Source organism: Acromyrmex echinatior, chromosome 11, assembly GCF_024713525.1.
Source record: "Acromyrmex echinatior isolate Ae372 chromosome 11, ASM2471352v2, whole genome shotgun sequence".
Lineage (NCBI taxonomy): Eukaryota > Metazoa > Arthropoda > Insecta > Hymenoptera > Formicidae > Acromyrmex > Acromyrmex echinatior.
The window spans coordinates 1,490,535-1,512,442 of NC_141862.1; the positions used below are offsets into that span (position 1 = coordinate 1,490,535).

Here is a 21,908-nt window from a genome sequence, read left to right on the forward strand (position 1 = left end):
CTGTTGAATTTAATGTCAACTAGATGTAACTTTGCGTTTTAAGAATATTATTGAATTACTGAAGATGGCCAGATTGTGGCTGTTGAATGAGTGTGAACGTTTAATGTTTTAATTAATGTAATAATAATTAAATATCACAAACTATAACTTGTGCTGTGGTTTTTTATGCTCTTCTTTTTATACTTTTTGATAATATTAGGTATAGTAAAAAGAAATCCATTATTTTTCCAATAGATGGCTTTGGTAATCTGTATCACGCGTAGACGAGATAAAGATTACTGAAGCTATCTATTGGAAAAATAATGGATTTCTTTTTACTACACCTAATATTTCAAAAAGATTTCAGATTCTTTCTGTAACAATTTATCAACCTTTCAGCAAGGTTTCATGTGCAAGTATCGCGGAAATTTATTATTTCAGAGCTGTCTCAGAAATGTTGCAGATATATTTTTCAATTGTTATGAAATGCTTCATTTTTTAATTGAAATATTTCTCAAATATTTTTAAAAACTTTCGGTGCTGTATGGGAAGGATATATAAAATAAAAACTACAGATAACATTTTTCAAAGATGTTATTTTTGCTTCTAGATTATTTACGTCGCAAGAAATCCAAGAGACGTAGTAGTCTCGTGGTATAATTTCATGAAAATGATAACACATTTCCAGTATCAGGGAACTTTCGAACAGTTCTGTAATAATTTCATGAATGATCACAGTAAGTTTTGAAAAATATTATTGATTGTTATAATTTAATTTTTCTCGATTTTTTAAGAACCTAATTTTCCATAATAATTTCAGCAGTATGGAGTCCATATTGGGAACATGTGAAACAAGCTTGGACGATGAGACACAGAGCAAATATGATGTTCCTCTTTTACGAAAATCTAATAAAGGTAGGATAGAAATAAATTCTACTTTACATTTTCGTATAAAAGGAAAAATTATTATTTTTTTCAAGAAGATATTTTTTTACAAAAGTAACAGTATACAAAGATATTACTTTACAATATTATTATATAATATTTTTACAAAATTTTATACACAAACACACACGCACAATCATAAATTGAAAAAATATGATTTATAAATATATAAACTAATAATTAAAATTAGTTATTTTGATCATTTTCATAAAGCAATATTTAAAAAATTTAGTTTTGTAGTGTCCATATCAAAATTTTTCATTTCCACTTAATTACTGGGAGGTTATTAAAAAAGGATTTTTGTGGTCAAGAAGGTATAAGTAAAGAAATAGATTTTGACTTCCTGGATACGATAAAATTATAAAAATGTGTATAGCGTTTAGAATACTTCGAAAATTAATTATGAACAAGATGTATTTATCGAAATTTCAATGTTTTTGTTCAATTTTCGAGGTGTTTTTTAAACGCCACGTTCACTTTTTAATAATGTTATATTCAGAAAATCAAAATCTATGAAAAATATTATTTCTTTTATTTACATCTTTTTTTTGCAAAAATCGGCCATTTCTAACATCCTTTTTTAATGTACATTTCATTCATCAATTTAAATAATAATTGATTATAATTGATTATAAACTTCTAAAATAAAATATAATTATATTATTTAAATCAGTGATGCGCACAACAACCGAACCGCGCATTTGTGATTACCGAGGCTGCGTTTGGGGAGTGCGCTATCAGTATTACTCATCAACATATAGGATGCATTTATTTATGCAGTAGATAACACATCCTGCTTTCTCATCTAGCTAGTCACATGACTTGAATTTACTGAATGGACCTCTGTATGAATAGCTGCTCGTATCGTGTTGAATCATATCTTTCAATAGAAAATCTGAAAAAGCTGAACTGATTGAAAATTAAGGCCCAGAGATCCTATTCTTGAACAAATATCGCATACGGAAATAGTAATTCCATGTACAATCGATCACTCACGATCGAGAAACTGTCATTTTCGTATGCGAAAATTATTCATATGTGCTCAAAAATAGAGCGCCAATTTTACGACTCATGATTAATTCTTAATTGAGATTGAACTTATTTCTCATCTCTTTTTAATGCTAGAATTGGAACGAAATGAAAAATAAGTTGGACCTCGGTTAAGAGTTAATTGTGAGTTGTGAAATTAGGCCTAAATAGAGAATCCGAAATATTAAATAAACCTTAAAATATTATACAATTTATTTATAAAAAGTTCATAATTCTTATGTGTGTTGATATTTTCAATCTACATCCAAAAAGTATGATTTTTAGATTAATCTGATCGCAAAAAATTAGCAAACTTCATACTTTTTCTATTCTTATATATCTTACGATGCATTATTTTCACTTTAGTAAGATCGATTTCGACAAGTTGTTCTTAACTCTTTCATTTTTTAATATTTTAATAAAATTCATTTTTATAATAGTAATACAGTCGGCTATTATAGCTGGCGATATTATGAACATCCAATTGAACAAGATATCCAATTTGCAAAGGCGACTGCAGCGCAGTTTGTTGTTCATTTACGCAATACTGCGAGCAGAACAGGACCTCCAAGATAGCTACGCAGATGGTATACATCCATGCGTAAACGAATGACAAACTGCGCTGCAGTCGCCTTCGCAGATAGAATAAACGAATGACATCTGTGGTAGTTACTGCGTAAACGAACCCATAGAATGAACCACCATCGATGCAGTGGTGTGCGTAGAAAGACAAGTAGACTGAGAAGTAGATAAATGAATGAATGTTCTTTTTCTGTTTACTAAATCCTAATTGGTTTGTCACGAGTGCTAATTGCACAAGTAACAATTCGGTCTTTAAGTCGATTTTAGTAACATTTTTAACATACCAATCAATAGAGCACATATAAATTTATGAATAATTTTTTTGGTTTTTGCATAATACTCTATATTTATAGAGCTATAGCAATTTTAAAACGCAGTTGGACAACTGATTATTTAAACGCGACGGAATTGCCCGAACTCGAAAATGACGTTACTGTCAAATGTTGCCGAAAGTGCTTATGTATTGTACTGTAAGATTCATAATAATGTTCTTTCAAGTAAAAAACTCTTTATTCTTAATTTTAATACAAAATCCACTTTATTAACACTAAGATTCGCAAAAACGATTTTTAGATGAGAGCTGGTCTTGCAAGACTCAATGGACTGACTCGCTTGAGCCAAGAATTCTCTATTTAAGACGTCGGAAAATCTTCTAGAAACTTCTAGAAAATTTGAGTTACAGACCTTATTTCTAGAAAGTCTTATTTCTATTTTATCCTAAGGGGCCTTTGTCCATAGATAAATGGACAATGGTTACAAGAAGTGAAACATAAAGAAAAAAAAGAAAAAGATCGTATTTGTAATTTCCTTCATTATTCTAAGGTTGAATTCTAAGGTAGGTATATGGACAATGGTTGCACCTCCCTCCTTATAAAAAAATTTGATGTATATTCAAATTTTATTTCTAATCAAACGTCTTAATACTTTTGAATCTAATATGTCTAACTCATGGCTAGTAGCTGGGTGCGAGTAGTATAATGTTGTGTTGGAGCATGATTTCCAAAACTACATTGATTATAACAATTTCCGAATAATTGTTTAAGTAAATTAATTATGCTTGAGAAAAGACCGATCTTATAAAGAAATATAAACAGAACAGAGCCAAGGGCTACATATCTTGCCATATAAAGATAGTATATAAATCTCTCCATCCAGATAGTAGGTTTTTTTGTTCTGCAATTCGATCTGCTAAATTGTTTAATTCATTTAAACTTTTTCCTAAGGTCTGTAAATGTTCAGGATTAATATGAACTTCTGTTATTGGATCTAATGGTATGTCGGTTAACTTGTGCTTTATAAATGTCTCATTAATAGTCTTTTGATCTATTAAGCGAATAATTTTATGAACTTCAATCTTGTCTTTGAGCAAATTTTCGGGTGTCAAGGTTGCAATATCGGAAATTGTTATACAATCTGGTTCTAGGTGAAGTATAAAATTTTGATGGATTCGTGCGTGACGTGGTATTTTGTCAGAAAGTATATGTATAAGTTCTTCTATTTTTCTAATATCATCCGTTAGTTTTTGCAATTCATCGTCCAAATTTAATAATGTCTGATCTATGTGAATATTAGCTTCATTGGCTTTAGAATCTCTAATACGATTAAACTGTTCGTTCAAATTTCTTATCGTGACTGAAGTAATTTCGATAGCTTTTCCACTGCCGATTAAGGTTTTAAGAATAATACTCGTTTGATTCTTTACATACTGAATAATATTTTTCTGATCGATATAATTTAATATATAATATATAATATATAATATATATAATATAACATATAATTTAATTCGTTATTGTAATAACTCGCATCCGTGTCAGTTAAAGTTCCAAATAATGTTCCAAATGTTTTACTTATTTCTCTTACAAAGTAAGAATAACCTGCGTTTAATTTTTGTCTTTCTTTGAAATCCCGCTAACATGCATACAATGTAACATGTTGTCTAAATCGCCGGTTATTTCGATAAGTCGCCATGCAAGACGGTGTTTAGAGGAACAAGTCCAATTTTCTTCATTAAGCAACTTAAGAAAATATCTCTGATATAAATTCGTATACGCAACACTAAGCATATCATAATTTTTCTCTAAATTTGTTAAATCATATCCTATCACTATTTTCCACTGTTCATGGTACAATTTAATTTTGCTTAATGTTTCAAATGATTTCGTTGTCATTGAGTTGTGTGACGGTATATTTTTCTATCCCTTTACTAAGATGATCCTGGAGAATCAAAAGAAGGATTAGAATAAATTCATCTTGTTCACCTGTAATAAAAGGTTTAATGTTACTCCTGTGATACTGTTTAATCTCTGTGTTTTCGCGAACATGATAAGTTATGAATTTCGAAGTCATGTCGAACCACAGGAAACGGACCCTTCCACTGAGATTCGAATGACTTAGCATTGAAGTTCTTCACGAGTACCAGATCATTATTTTCTATTAGAGTATAGGATCTAGTAGGTTGGAGGTTGGAGTTTTGATAATTGCGTATGTTTCTACGTGCCTCTTCCAATTTATTTTCATGCTATACATACAGATCGTCTATTTGCTTTTGGAGGAATAATCTATCATCTTCTTCACTGAAGATGTGATTATCCCTGCCAAATTGTAACTCATAGGATGTGTATCCTGTGTTCTTATTTACCGTACAATTATATGTGAGCATTGCCTGGGGATATCATGTCCCATTAGTCTTTCATATTATGCCTTATATATTCTATATGAATAATATGTGACTTTTCGTTTTTCATATTTGATTGTGGATGATAAACTGATGCAAGCGTATGTTTGGCATGTAATTGATCGTAAAGTGTTTTGAATTTATTCAAAATGAATTCCAGAGCGTTGTCTGATAGAAATTTTTTGCCAAAATATCTAAGCCAAGAATACCAGAATGCTCTAATAATTGATACGGTAGATTTATCTATAATGGGTTCTGTTAATATGTATCGTGTGAGATAATCTTGTACAACCATAATATAATGATTTCCCCTATTTGTCAACTCAAATGGTCCTATGATATCTATAGATCTTTTCGTTAGAAGTTCGAGGGATATCCGGAGAAAAATATATATAAGGTTTTTGAGTACCTTACTTTGGGTTTGAATTGACATGATTCACATTTACTAATAAGTTCTTTAACGTCAACGATTATATTTTGCCAATTGTATTTTTGTTTAATTCTTTGAAGTGTTTTCTCTATCGAATAATGTCCGCCTAAGATTCCAGAATGTGCGTCTGAAATAATTTCTTTTTTATTTAATATTTCGGAAAAATATTTAGAGACATATATATATATATATATATATATATATATACTAGCTTGATCAAAAAGTTTCCGGAATTCATTCAGAAAATTCAAAATACAAGTTTATTCATCAAAAGTGATATTGTCCCCTTCAAAGTACTCTCCAGCGACTGCAACGCACTTATGCCAGCGCTTGATCCAGCTCTCGAAACATTTCTGGAACTCTATTATTGGTATAGCCATCAGAGCCGTCTTCGATTTTTCCATTACCTCCTTTCGGCTGTTAAAACGCGTTCCCCGTAGGTTTTTTGACTCGATCGAACAGAAAAAAATCGTAGGGAGCCATATCGGGTGAATTCGATGGCTGTTGGATGGTATTCGTTGTTGCAAACTCGTTGTTGCAAATTCAACTCCATTTTTAAAACTGTAAAAAAATCGAAAACACGTGCAGAGATAGATGTACTCAAGACGGCGTAATTTTTACAAATGTCAAGCTATGGCGATAAAATTTGATGGAAATGTCAATGATAGATGTGACAACCTAGCCAAAAAAAAGAACTCAAATCAGCTGACTCAGAGCATCACCTAGTGGTCTCTTCCGGAAACTTTTTGATCAAGCTGGTATATATATATATATATATATATATATATATATATATATACCAGGTGTATGCATAAGTTTTTTCCGGTTTTTTGGTAAAAAAAAAACACGTAATTTTCAAAAGAAATTAATTTTTTTTTATTCAAAATATTGGTCATCGGCTTCTACACATTTCGCCCATCTTTCAGGTAATTTATGAATACCATGTCAGAAAAACTGCTTGTCTTTTGCGGCAAACCATTCGTCGAGTCATTTTCCAACTTCCTCGAAATTGCTGAAGTGCTGCTCTGCGAGCGCGTGCCCCATTGATGTGAAGAGGTGATAGTCAGATGGCGCCAGGTCTGGGGAGTACGGCGGGTGCGGAAGGATGTCCCATCCAAGCGATTTCAAGGTGTCTTTCACTGGTTTTGCTGTGTGAGACGGCGCATTGTCGTGTAACAAAATCACTTTGCTATGTCTTCTGACCCATTCCGGTCGTCTTTCGATTAATGCGTGGTTTAAATTAATCATTTGTTGGCGATAGCGTTGTGTATTAACGGTTTCGCCGGGCTTCAAGAGTTCATAATACACAATACCGCTCTGGTCCCACCAGACACAGAGCATGGTCTTCTTGCCGAAGCGATTTGGCCTTGGTGTTGATGGACCGGCTTCGCCAGGTGAAAGCCACGATTTTTTCCTTCGGGTTTTCAAAATAAATCCATTTTTCGTCACCCGTCACAATTCGATGCAAAAATGATTTTCTTTCGTAGCGTTGAAGCAGCATTTCACAAGTGACTTTACGAATTTCCATTTGACGTTCATTCAAATTGTGTGGGACCCATTTACCGAGTTTAATGATCTTTCCCATTGCTCGTAAACGTCTGCTGATTGTTTCTTGTGATACATGTAATGCTTCTGCTAATTGCCGTTGAGTTTGAGTTGGGTCTTCATCCAATAACTCCTGCAATTGCTCGTCTTCGCATTTTTGTGGTCTACCAGAGCGCTCACTGTCTTTCACATTGAAATCACTATTTTTAAATTGTCGAAACCATGTCTCACATGTTCTAATCGATGGAGCGTGTTCACCATATGTTTCTACCAGCAAACGATGACTTTCAACAGCCTTTTTCTTTTGATTAAATAAAAAAAGCAATGCGTGCCGCAAATGTTCTTTTTCAGACACAAAACTCGACATGATCACTGAACGATAAAACAAAGACGCTAGTTTTTGGCGGACTCAACTTGTGTGTGTTTGTAGTTAAATGTCAGACGAACAAAATGGCGTATGTGTCAAATTAATACGCTGCGTACTTTTCGCTGGCGCCATCTCTTAGTTAAACCGGAAAAAACTTATGCATACACCTGGTATATATATATATATAGTTTTTCTTCGAGATAATATTCATCAATAACTGAAATTAATTCGATAATCTCTTTTTAGTCATGTATTACATTTACGTGTTGATTATTTTCTGTTAGAAAATCGTGTAAGTGAATGCTAAGTTGTCTGTGGGTAAATGGGGGAAATGTAAATCTCATTATCTCTTGTAATTTCAGGGGGAGTTTCAATAAAAAGGATCGTTTTATTCGACTGTCGTCCAACTTGATTTTTACTTATTATTTGTCTATTTTAAGTTTGGATCGAGAGAGAGATTCCTCCGATGGACTAAGAAGAGGCTTAATTGCTGGATTTATTTCTTGGAATTATTGTAAGGGTCGCTCTTCGATATAATAATTTTTGAAGTCATGTATAGAAATTAGAGTGTCAATCCTGAATTTTTTTGTTAATAGAGCCAACAAAATTTAACGTCCATTTATCAGGATCAGCATTTATTATGTACAACTTTGCTTCCGCCGTTTTTTTTCTGAAATTCGAGGCTTTATTGTAAAAAATTGGTTATACATTTATGATTCAAAGTATTGTCCATCGCTGGCCATTACTTTCTCCCATCTTTCGGCGTACGAATCCCGCGAAAAAACTGGTCATCTTTTGAGATCCACGAATCGATCCAATTTTTTACTTCTTCATAAGACTGGAAGGCTGGTCAACCAGGCCGTGTGCCATTGATCGAAACAAGTGATAGTCAGAGGGAACAACGTCTGGAAAATACGGCGGGTGGGGTAGGACTTCCCATTTCAACGTTTCCAAGTATGTCTTAATCACTTTCGCAACATGGAGTCGAGCATTGTCATGCTGTAAAATCACTTTATCGTGTCTCTCGTTGTATTGCGGCCGTTTGTCTTTCAATGCTCGGCTCAAACGCATCAATTGTATTCGATACTGATCGCCTGTGATTGTTTCAGTCGGTTTTAAGAGCTCATAATACATTACGTCGAGCTGGTCCCACCAAATACAGAGCATGACCTTGGAGCCATGAATATTCGGTTTGGCCGTCGACGTGGAAACATGGCTGGGAACTTCCCATGATTTTCTGCGCTTGGGTTATCGTAATGAATTTTTTCCCCAGTGACAATGCGATGCAGAAATCCTTTCCGTCTTTGCCTTTCAAGCAGCTGTTCATAAGCAAACAAACGTCGTTCAACATCTCTCTTCAACTCGTACGGCATTCAATTTCCTTGCTTCTGAATCATTCCCATGACTTTGAGGCGTTTTGAAATGTTTGTTGAGTCACTTCCAATGATCGTGCAATTTTTCTTGATTTTGACACGAATCTTGATCAAGTATGCCTCCAATTCTGCATTTTCGAAAACCTTCTCTTCCACCACTATGCCGGTCTTTGACGTCAAAATCACCGTTCTTGAAGCGTTGAAACCACTCACGACACGTTCTTTCATTAATAGCGGCCTCATCGTAAGTATTTGAGAGCATTCGATGAGCCTCAGCCGCAAATTTCTTCATATTAAAGCAGAAAATTAAAACCTTCCGCAAATGACGAGAATTTGGCTCGTAAAGTGACATTTTCAATCGAGAATAACTTTATGATGCAGACACAAATCGACTAATGTTTCTATGGGGTTATATTGACAGATGCCCAAGTTTATTGTATGACTATTTATCTCGACTATGATCTATTTATTGGGAGTACAAATTAGTTCGATCCGTTTTTTTGTGTTCAAAAATGCATTTATTTCAAAACAAAATGAATGAACAGATTAATTAAAGTATTGTCCATCGCTGGCTACTATTTTTCCCCATCTCTCAGACAATTTTCGAATTCCATCTCGAAAAAATGACTCGTCTTTGGAGGCGATCCAATTTTGGAGAAGTAAACCGGTGATTTGCCAAATCCTTCGTGCTGCATCCTTTAGAACAATCAGTAATCAGAAGGAGCAATGTTCGGAGAATACGGCGGGTGCAGTAAAACATTCCACTTGAGCGTTTCCAAATATTTTTTTACGACTTTTGCGACATGAGGCCGAGCATTGTCATGAAGAAAAATAACTTTATCATGTCTTTGCTCGTATTCCGGCTGTTTTTTTCGCAATGCACGGTTCAAACGAATCAATTGTAGCCGATACCGATCGCCCATAATGGAATCGCCAGGTTTCAGCAGCTCATAATAAACAACACCCTTTTGGTCGCACCAGATACAGAGCATGATCTTCGAATCATGAATGTTCGGCTTTGATGTTAATGTTGAGGTCAATGGCAATGATTGACCGGCATAGTATTTTTTCTTAGCATAGTATTTTTTCTTCTTGGGGTTGTCGTAGAATATCCACTTCTCATCTCCAGTCACAATCCGATGCAAAAAACCTTTTCTTTGTTATCTTTGAATCAGCTGTTCGTAAGTGAAAAATCGCTTTTCAACGTCTCTCGGTTTCAGTTCATAAGACACCCAATTTCCTTGTTTTTGAATTATTCCCATGGCTCTCAATCGTGCAGAAACGGCTTGTTGAGTTACTCCCAATGATTCTGCAAGCTCCTCTTGCGTTTGACTCTGATCTTCTTCGAGTAATGCCTCTAATTTTTTGTCTTTGAATTTTTTTGGCTGTCCAGAGCGAGGCTTGTCTTCAACGCTGAAATCTCTATCCTTGAAACATCGAAACTATTCCCGACATGATTTATCAGTTGGAGTAGTGTCACCATAAACTTCGACAAACATTCGATGGGTTTCAGCTGCACTTTTCTTCCAATTAAAGCAGAAAATTAGAATCTCCCGCAAATGCTGCTTGGTTAACACAAAATTCGACATTTCAAACTCAGTAAAAATCAAGGTTTTTATATGAAACTCAAAGCGATATAAACTGAATATTATTAGCAGATGTCTAACCTCTCTGAAAACGCCAAAATCAGCTGTCACTATGAACCATTCACAACAGCCAGAGCCATCTTTTGGAAAACGGACCGAATTAATTTACACTCCCAATATTTCGACCACCTGTGGCGTTGCGAGCGTTAGTCGCGGCGCTGCGAGCGTTAGTTGCGGCGCTGCAAACGTTAGTCGCGGCGCTGCGAGCGTTAGCTGCGGCGCTGCGAGCGCCAGTGGCGGCGCTGCATACGTCCGTCGCGGCGCTGATACGGTCGTTCTTTCCGTTACTCTCCCCATTCGCTCTCTGGTGTCATGGCGTACCGCGTGCAGACCTCGTTGTAAGTCTCTGCGATCAGTCTCTGAAGTCAGTAAGTTAGAACTCGGAAGTTGAGTTTCCGAATTACTTTGTGTATTCCGCGAGACCGATACCGATCACTATTCATGTCTGTGATAATTGTTAGCGTCGTCAAATAAATTCTTAGAGTGTATTTTCATAGTTCTAGTATTGTAACTCCGCGACACGAGTATCCGATGCCAGTATCCGAGCCGTCTTACACGCGCAATCACGTCTCTACTTTCTAATCAACATTTGTATTTAGTATTTAGTTAGTTAGGCATTAAGTGTGTATTAAAACGCCTCATGGCATAAAACCAGAAGCAGTGCGTAGCGCTCATTCTCAACCTAACGTTTTCCCGCCATACGTCCTTCGCCGTGGTTAGCAACCACCGGCGCCATATTGCGTAGCACGTGATTCAATAGACACACACCACTTACCGCTAAAACCATCTATAGGAAAACGGCGGAAGCAAAGTTGTACACCTAATAAATCCCGAAGAATTGGTAGGATCAAAACTCGAAAGTTTTCCGAGGAAACAGATTTTGGATCTATATTTTTCCATCCTGAGATTGGATCTTTATTAAAAGCAATTTTAATAAGTTTTGTTTTGACTAAATTCGAAAGCATGTGTTGAATGTCTTCGTTTGTAACATATGAGTCGACCGCGTTAACCGAAATTCGTGAAAGAGCATCGGCGTTGGTATTTGTTTTTCCCGACTTATAAATTATCTCGTATTCGAACTCTTCTAATTTTAATCTCCATCTCATTAACCTTGAATTCGAATCTTTTACATTCATTAGCCAAATTAAAGATTTATGGTCAGTTATAATTTTGAATTTTCTTCCGTATAAGTATTGTCTGAAATGTTTGGTTGCCCATACAATAGCTAATAATTCTTTTTCAGTGCTGTATCGTGTTTCGGCTTTATTTAAAGTTCTAGAGGCCAGTGGCTTGTCTTTGCTTATTGTCCCTTGAGACAGGATAGCGCCTATCGCCTCATGGAATGAATCTGTGGTTAATACGAAAGGTTTATTCCAGTCCGGGTATAACAATACAGGTTAAGTCATTAATTTAGTTTTTAAAGAGTGAAACGAATTCTGCTGTTCATTTTTAAAAGTTGAAGATTTTTTAAGGAGCCGTGTTAATGATTTTGTTATGACTTGTCAATATGTTTGTCAATAGTTTTTCCGTAAACTCATCAACATGTTTGTCAATAGTTTTTCCGTAAACTATTATATCGTCAATATAAACAAAGCAATTGTTTCCTATTAATCCCTTTAGTCATCATTCTTTGAAAGATCGGAGGTGCCGAAAGACATACGAGTGTATTTATAATGGCTATTCGGAGTGGAGAAAGCTGTTTTTTGGAATATTTAGGATTCATACCTATTTGATGGAATCCCGATGCTAAGTCAAAAGCTGAAATAAGCCCAAGTAGTCAAGAATTTCATCTATATTTGGAAGTGGATAGGCATCTTGAATAGTCTTTTCGTTAAGCTTTCTAAAGTTAATTACTAATCGCCATTTAATTTTATCTGAGGCATCTTGTTTTTTTGGTACTATCCAAAGCAGCGAATTATAAGGAGAATCCGATTCTCTTATTATACCCTTAGCTAACACTTCTTTTATTTGCGTTTTAATTTCTTCTTGATGTATGGAAAGATAATGATATTGTTTTGTGTGAATAGAATTTTCGTCTGAGGTTTTAATCTCATGTTGGATTATTTATCAGTGAGTAGGAGTGGATCTCCTGGCAAAGTGAAAATATCGTGATATTCTAATATTATATTCCAGATTTCACTGCTCTGGAAGGTGCAAGAGACGTATTTTCTTTCAATAATTGCAAGCGTGTATTATCCAAGGTTTTTTTTGTAATGGAATATACCGGTACATCATGAAAATCCTCAATACTTTTAATTTCAGCATGCAAATGTTTCGGTAAAATAGGCTTATTAGAATCATTCATCCTCATAATTACTCCAGTGTCATCTCTAAATATGATTAATACATCTGAACTTTTTTTATGTCACTAGGATGTGGTTTATCACATCTTTTAAATTTCTTTCCTTCAAGAATTAAACTTTTATTTGAAAAATTGAAATTGTTCCTCGTAAGAAAATCGATGCTTATTATGCCCTGATGTTTAACTGGCGAATAAATACTGGCGTCTAATACGTGAAATACATTTTTTTTTTCGAACATTTCTACAATTACTCCGTACTTAGTTTTCAAAGAATGTGTCATGACGCCGGATACTATTATTATTGAATCTACCTTAGATAAATTTTTATTTTCAATGAACATTTCATGAATTAAAGATATATCCGAACCCGTGTCTATTAAAAAAATTGTTTGTTTAAAACCTGGTATTTTCAGGATAATTCTGGGTGCTCTGATGTAAGTTCCGCCGAATCCCTAGTAAATCTCTCGTTGATGTGTTGCTCTAAGGCTCGATCGATTGCATGTGAAGGACGCGATGCTTGGTCCGCTGGTCGATTGAGAAGATGATGCTCGTGAAAATTTTGTTGGCTTCGTTGCTGGTGGAATGCTTTGGTTCTGCATTCTTTTTTCTCATGTCCTCGCCTCTTAGTAGCCACATTCTTGATGTTGAAACCGGGGGTTTTGAAGGTTTCCTTGAGACTTGATTGGGTTATATGCGTAGTTTTCTTAACTGGAGTTCTCCTTCGAAAGTTCTCACTTTCGAAAACTCTTGATTTAGAGTGTCTATCTCGAAGCAATAGAGGTGATCTCCAATTTTAATTTTATATTACGACGAAAAATCTCGATGGACTTTCGTTGGCAAAGTTCCTCTTGAATACAGATCATCGCGATTCCATTGCTTTGCGAATTAATCGTGGTGATAATGTCATCGTGTATTCGAAGGAAACAATTTATAAATTCGTTAATATTTTCATTATATCATTGGATACATATGTCTCTTTGTAATTCTAGTGCAGTGAGATTTTGAGCTTTTCCGAATAAATATCTCAATTTTTCGAAAAATCGTGGAAAATTTGGAGTATTTTCGTCGATTCTTACTGTGTCCTTTGCTCTTCCTATGAATTTCTGCGCGATGATACCGCAAAGAAGTAGTTCGTGTTGATTGACTGTCAGTCGCTTTACTGCGACTTGAATGTACCCAATAAAAGCCGACATTGCTTCCGGGAATCGCTCTCCCGATGGATTTATTTGCAAATTGTTCATTTGATCTCTAAGCGCTTGCACAGCGTCCGTAACTTTTAACAATTGTTCTGCTAATATATTTAAAATAAGCATTTGTTCGTGAAACGGGCTTTGTGCGCGCGACATTAGAGCAGTTATGAAGATTTTTGACTCCAATATATTAATGCCTGCACTTGAGTCAGAAGAGGTATCGGAAGGAATTGATCTTACTCTTCTGTAATTTGTCCACGAATATTACGCCTGAATATTATCCAGTCTGGATATTGAGTTCGGGTTTAGAGCGAGATAATCTTCGAGTTTTCCTCGGAAGTAACTAGTGTAACTAGTATATGTCGTCTCGAAGTTAAAGTACTTCAAAACGTAAAAAGAAGAGCATAAAAAAATCACCACACAAGTTATAGTTTGTGATATTTCATTATTATTATATCAATTAAAACATTAAACGTTTCGGCCACAATCTGGCCATCTTTAGTAAATTCATAATATTCTTAAGACACAGAGTTACATCAAGTTGGTATTAAATTCAACCGTCGTGTGTTATAATTATATAAACGTGTTCATTTCTATGAGAAGATGCTTCGTATAATAATGTTAAAACGCCCAAAGTCATATCACGAAAGAAAGAATTGACAGACTTAAACACAATTTTATTTTTAATATTTGCGGGTAGAATTACAAGACGCTTATAAACATCTTGAGCAAATAAAATTCGAAATGTTTAGCATGTGTAGACAATTAGAAAAAATTTTACCAAATAACATAGCTCATTCTTTCTTTCGAAGACAAGAAATTAATTGTAACATATTGTGGCGAAAAGAACAGAACAGAATTAATAAAAAAATCATCAATCATCTTGCGTGCGAAACATATTTTCAGAGAAATATCGAATATTAAGAACATTAATTATAATACAACGTGCGGACTCTGAGATGGATGGCGATATTTTTTGTGCACCTTTGATTTTAAAAAAAGTATCAACTAAAAATACGATGATCTAAAATATAATCAATTTATAATATTAATATTGATCCTGACAGTTTTAATACAAATTTTGACATTATAAATACTAATGAACAATGGCTTATAAATCTTAGTAATACTGAAATTTCAAAAAAAGCCAAAGTAGTTACAATTGGGTCAGCAATTTAATTTACCTAATAATGTTGTCAGCAAAGAAAGAATTACACGTGAGTTCATAAAACACGTCGAACACAATCTGTTCAAAGCTGACGAGGAAGTTTGTAAAATGTCAGGAATGAAACATTCCAAATTCTTAAATTAATTAATAATTATGACACTGAATCGGCCGAGAACAAAATTATATATGAAGGTGTAAAGGAAGTTAAGCAATTTATCTCAGAGAATCCTCATATTCTAATCACGAGAGCGGATAAAGGAAATACCACCGTAATTATGAATCGGGAAAGTTACAGGGATAAAATGTACGAGATTCTCAATGATCAGACTACATATAAATTTATAAATAAAGACCCTACTAATAAAATAAGTAGTAAAGCAAGGCGGGTTCTAACCCAGGAGCTAGAGGGGAACGCGGGGTGCGGGGAATACTCGTAGGCGCGGGGGATACCTAACGCGGGGAAAGAGGGGGAAAGGTCCGGGCTCCCACACAATAGGGCTCCTTTTTTTTTGTCGTCAAAATTTCACCACTTTTTTCTCCAAAAATGCATCGGTAATGAAGGCTTGCATGTTAGACAAAGATAGAGCGCGCGTAACGTGCTATGAGTGAAGAAAGGGATGGAAGAATCAATAAACAAGTTTCTTTGTACGACACAGTTTTTTCAATATGGTTTTTCCTGGTGTGTCGAGGCAAACGATGGGAAGTAAAAGACAATACACACGAAATAATGCGAACAAAAATGTTTTACATCTTATTACACCGGTTTTCATACTTATTAAAACTAAAGCTCGCATAGTTCGCAATCGACGAGCTGATGTCCATTGAAGATGTCGCTATCACGTATAATGTTCTCAGATGCGATGTTGGAGAATCGCGTATACTTGGTATCTACCGTATCGACGAGTCGAGCTAATCGTTCGAACGTTACATCGATACACCCGTTAAAGTCAAACATACGGCGTAGCGTCGTTTCGGTCATCGTAATGCGTACGGATGAAGAATCGAGACGTACGAGCGTAGCATCGTTCAGCATGCAAACACTGACGGTTAGCGGTCCAACGCTTATAAAATTATCCTTGTATTCGTTTCGAAACAGCTTGTAAATATTTCCTCGCTGCTCGTAGAGACTCTTCCACGTTTCGAGAGACAGCGATAGTTCGTGTCCGCGATGATCTCCAAGGGCGATCTCCACGCAACTCGGTGGGCCAACGTTGATTCCAATTTCCAAAAATTTGTAGCCCGTATTCAAATCGTAACGTCTGCTCAGTAAACGCACCGCACGATACTCCGTACTATGTACATACATAATGTTAAAAAACATTTCTTTTGTGTATAGAACGTTGAAACTTACATGTTATATTCCTTCTTCACATCGTACGATGCACTGCTCTCTTTAGCGAAGTACATTTTTTCAACCGTTCGTACAAGCGGGTATCGCAAGACTGATTGCATTCGCGTAAATAGTGACGTAATATTTCTGGAATCGATGAGAGAAGACAGGTCCTCCCCCTCTTTCCAAGAATTTCGAACATATTGCGACACGTTTTATTAAGTTTTTCTACGTATTTTCTTTGTCACGAATTTATACATACGTTTATACATACGTACATACGTACATACGTTTATACATACGTACATACGTTTATACATATGTTTATACATACGTACATACGTTTATACATACCTTTATACGCACATACATACGTTTGTACATACGTTTATACATACATTTATACATAATAAAGGAAGGGAAAAGAAAATAACATAATAAATATGTTAACGTATTTTTATTTAAAAAATTCTTTTGCAACCACTAGTTATATATTTTCAATACATTTTGTAACGCGCAATTCTTAACATATTATAATATTACATCGTATAATATTAGTAACATCTAGATTAGATAAAGATTCCATGTCTTCGTAAACTGCATTCAGGGTCTCAATGTACATGCGTTCTCGCTCATCGTCCAGAAGCAAGTCCCACAGCCACATTCGTTTCTCGCATCCCTTGACATATACGACAACATCATCTTCAAATACAGCTATCGTAATGAGACGTTTTGCCTCGTTGTACGGGATCGTCCCGTCCTCCCATTGCAATCCATGATGCTAAGCAATCAACCAGGAGGCGCAAGACCTATCGATCAAAAATTTCCATGGCACGGGACTCGTAAAAATGTAATGCGTGAGAACGGTCCCCTGTTTCAGCACCGCCACTTCCTTCACGATAAATTTCTTGTTAACGATGAATCCTTGCAGATCCACGAACGTTGGCATGAACATTGAGCATGTTGTCGAGAAGACTGCAGTCGATTGCGGTCGATTGCGATGTATCGTAGATCTTTCGTGTTAGAGGTGCACTTAGGTGATTTTGCGCACAACGTTGGTCAATGGATTATACTGAACCACGCGATCGTGTATGATGAGACAATAGGCTGTTGTATTTGCAGGTACATCCTCTTTACATTCAAAGTCTAATCGCACGTCCACGGTGCCACTCTTGATTGATTCGTTCTATCGAGAGTAATCGATGATCACGAATGGACCATTACGTAAAAAAGTTTTAAAAATGAGAATCGGCTCGAGATATTCGTATCCGTAGTAGCCCTTGCAGAAACGCGCGTACAATTCGTACAGAATCGCATATCTGTTTTTGTCAAAATCCAGATTCAAATCATCGTACGGATAACATTTCGAATTCAGGTAAAGTTTCGCATTGGTTAATTTGCAGTCGTCGAATCGACTTACATTCTCGGACATGACGTTTTTTCGACCTGTTTGCATAGCGAAAATAACGTAGCGCGGCTTCTCGAGCTGAGTAGCCGTCTTTATGGTCCACGAATGCTTGGTTGTACTCTGCAAGAGCGGAAATTCGTACAAACCCCACGAGCGAAAAGCCATGCTCAGATATCGTCCGTTCTCCAAAGCGCGCAGCATCGACAGCTTATTTATCTCGCTTAATAACACATGCGGCATTTGCCACTGTACTTTGAATAGCCACTGTACTTGAATTCGAGCGTTAGCTCTATCGCCGGATCTCCCGTCAGACAATTGTTGTCGTTGCGCGCTTGTATTAAAATCAACTCGTGACGAGCGTTGATCACATTTGTAATCTTCGCAAAATCCCAGCAGTACGTAGAGCGGTACACAGAAATTAAAATATCCGACTGCAGTAGTCTGCGCATCCCAGCCGACATTCCGTAGAATCATGCTTCTGTCGGATGACATTGTTACTAGTTTTTGAGCGTGCTAGTTATACCCACACTTCTATTACGATCAATCTCCACACCATTGAGTTCATATCGAATCTCATCGAATATGAACGCGACGCAATTATTTCCCAATGCCACATGAGCACCCTGGGCCACTTTGTTCTTCGTCAGTTTTCCCTCATATAGAAAGTTTTCGTACGGCAGTGTGTACAGATGCTGTTGCTGTATGGGCATTCTTATTTCGTTGCTCTACCCGAATGTTGTATTAGCAAACGGATTGTACATGTGAGTCTCAATCTTGACGATGCGATCGTCAAAGATCGGCTCGTCTTTAATGTTTAAGATATCAGTCATCTTAAAAGTTGCGCACCACGAATCCCAAAGATTGTAAAAATTTAACGTTCGACGCACTGAGCTTCTTCTTGCTGACGTAGTTGAATGAGCGAGCGTTATCGAGCGGTGATGTTACCAGCTTTGTAAAGAATGCGTTATCTCTCTGCGTACGCTTCGCTCCGTTCAATACGAGCATCTCACGCTCGCTGTCGCACGTGCAATCTGACGGTGATCTCCTCTCCGCGAAAATCGAGCAATCGTCCGTTCTGGTCGACGACGCGTATCGTTAGATCCGTAATGCTCCATACCATGATCGGCAGGTAAATGATCTGCGTCGGCCTCTCAGATATCTTATATCCGGGTGGCATGCTCGGCGAAAATTCGTGTATCGTGTGCGCGCTTTTGCCGTTGCTGTATGCGCCCGTGGTCACGTTACACTCTACGCGGATAATGTTTACGTTCATTATGTTGATCGACATGTTCGATTCGTGCCATCTTCGCGGTCGCAGTATACGCTTCGACGAGAATCCCAGCAGCGATCCAATGCTGTTGGGCTTGCCAAAGTTTATTCTGTATACACATTTAATCTCGCATCTCATCATGTTGTAGTTTGCGCGGAGCGTAATTGGGTATTCTCCACCCTCACCATTATCATCATCATCAGTGTCATTGTTGTTGTTGATGTTGTTATTATTATTATTGTTGTTGTTGTTGTTATTATTGGCACCACGCACTACGTGTTTACCACTCAACGATTTCAAACCGGTTTTCGCACCGTTGCGGTGCGAACGTTTCCGTAAAATCGTACATTTCAAAAATTCATTTATGTCTCGCACTTCGTACGAACCCTCGGAAATTGTAATTTCTGCATCGTCTTTACCAAAATAAAATTTATTGTTCGTTTCGTTTACATTCGTGTGATAAGTCTCAAAAATCGCCAGACCGAGCTCGTAATCGCCGTCACTCAAATCTATGGATGGAAAGTAGTTCGCCGCGAGGACGGTGCTATTCCCGCTCAGCGTAAGTGTCAGCGACATGACGGAAAAAGCGTTCGACTAATATTGAGATTTTACAGCAACTCGTCGAGCTTTTTAAATTCACGCGCGTCTACCGTTTGTAGAAACCGCAGACACATTTGATCGCAGAAGCTCTGATCGTACGTCTGATAGGACGTACAATTGTATTCTATCGTCGTTCTCGAAATATCGTACCAGTTCCTTGGGCGGTCGAAAATTACCGAAACTGTCAAAGTATACGACGCGATTGTTCCTCTTGGCGTACGCTACCCAGTGAGTACCCGGCCCGGTCGCATCGTTCAGATTCACGATACCGCTTTCGTTTCGGTGCACTCCGCTCGTCGGTAAAGCGTAAAAGACACGCATGAAGACACCTCTAAAGTACGGTACGCGCATACGTCTCGCGAGCACGTCCAATTGCACATTGGTAGTTGCACCCGAGGGCAATTTTATCGTCTCTTTGATGTTTTTTTTTCTTCGCTGCTACACCCTGTCCGCGTTTATAGGGGCTGAGATACAGTCCGCGTCCATATTTGTACGGAGCGAGATACAGACCGCGACCTTGTTCCATCGCGCGGTCGTGACGTTGCAGCTCCTCGAGCTGACGTCGCGCGGCTTTGCTATCGTTTACCGCTTTCGCCACGCTGACCGCTCCACCAATCAAGGACCCGAGCGCGCCCAACATTGGTAGAAAAGGTAACGCACCACCTTGTTTTGCCGTTGGAAGTATCCGCTTTTTCGTTGTCTTTTTCCTCGTTGTCGTCTTCTTTTTTGATTTCATGCCCATACTCATGCCGATCTTGGTCTTGGCTTTCATCGCTGCCCAAACGGCAGCAGCGCCGGCTCTCTCGCTCAGAGCCGAATCTCTCGCGGTCACACGTTTCCGCGCCTTCTTGGCGAGTACTTTGTCTGCCGCGTGTTTATCGGTGAGATCGTTGCTCTGAGAATACGCGATGTCGTGTTCTCGGCATGCCGCGTCCGGATTTATGCCCACGTCACCTCTGGCTAATCGCTTCGTAAGTCGAGTGCCCGGGCAAAACTGGTAGCCCGGAATATGTAACTCGAAAGGAAGCGCGTTTATCGCTCGATTTAACAGACTGCCACCCGACGCTGATATTCGTTACAGTCCTTTATCTTAGGTGCGAGACCGTCGATGTCCCCTGCCACGGCTAATTATAGTGTTCGTCGCAGCGACGATACGTTCGAACCTCCGAATCCGCCTTCACGTGTTCCGGAAGCTTGTCCCACACGTAATCGATATAGTCACCGTACACGCGTAAGAGTACGACTTTCGGTATATACTGCAGCTACTCAGCGTTCAAGTCCTGAATGTCGAAAGGATGACACAGCGTGAGATACATTTTGCTACTGCGCGACTCGTAAATTCACGCGCCTTTAAATAGTCGTTCGAGAGCGCGTAGCCTTAGTGTGAGCATGAAATTCGTGCTGCAACCATTGTCGATACGCGTCACGAACGCGTCCTATCAGACGTACGATCAGAGTTTCTGCGGTCAAATGTGTCTGCGGTTTCTACAAACGGTAGACGCGCGTGAATTTAAAAAGCTCGACGAGGTGCTGTAAAATCTCAGTATTAGTCGAACGCTTTTTCCGTCATGTCGCTGACACTTACGCTGAGCGGGAAGAGCACCGTCCTCGCGGCGAACTACTTTTGATCCATAGATTTGAGTGACGGCGATTACGAGCTCGGTCTGGCGATTTTTGAGACTTATCACACGATACCGAATGTAAACGAATCGAACAATAAATTTTATTTTGGCAAAGACGACGTAGAAATTACAATTCCCAAGGGTTCGTACGAAGTGCGAGACATAAATGAATTTTTAAAACGTACGATTTTACGGAAACGTTCGCACCGCAACGCACTTGAAACCGACGTAGTGCGTGGTGACAATAATAACAACAACAACAACAATAATAATAACAACAACAACATCAACAACAACAATGACACTGATGATGATGATAATGGTGAGGGTGGAGAATACCCGATTACGCTCCGCGCAAACTACAACACGATGAGATGCGAGTTTAAATGTGTATACAGAATAAACTTTGGCAAGCCCAACAGCATTGGATCGCTGCTGGGAATCT

The 21,908-nt window shown here is 37.5% G+C and overlaps 2 protein-coding genes and 1 pseudogene across 3 annotated transcripts in view; 1 reads left to right on the forward strand and 2 right to left on the reverse strand.

Moving 5' to 3' along the window:
* The window catches only part of LOC105152417 (uncharacterized), a 274,163-nt gene that overhangs the window by 195,166 nt on the left and 57,089 nt on the right, over nt 1–21,908 (reverse strand). The gene's annotated exons all lie outside the window — the stretch shown is intronic.
* The window catches only part of LOC105144973 (sulfotransferase 1C4), a 74,067-nt gene that overhangs the window by 45,300 nt on the left and 6,859 nt on the right, over nt 1–21,908 (forward strand). Inside the window, exons 4-5 of one of the 2 annotated variants that reach the window (XM_087411561.1) lie at nt 590–716; nt 800–894. In XM_087411561.1, the coding sequence (XP_087267687.1) occupies nt 590–716; nt 800–894 (222 nt within the window). The remainder of the gene's footprint in view (nt 1–589; nt 717–799; nt 895–21,908) is intronic. The other variant, XM_087411562.1, reaches the window with a different exon arrangement.
* Nucleotides 901–4,315, reverse strand: LOC147908006 (uncharacterized; annotated as a pseudogene).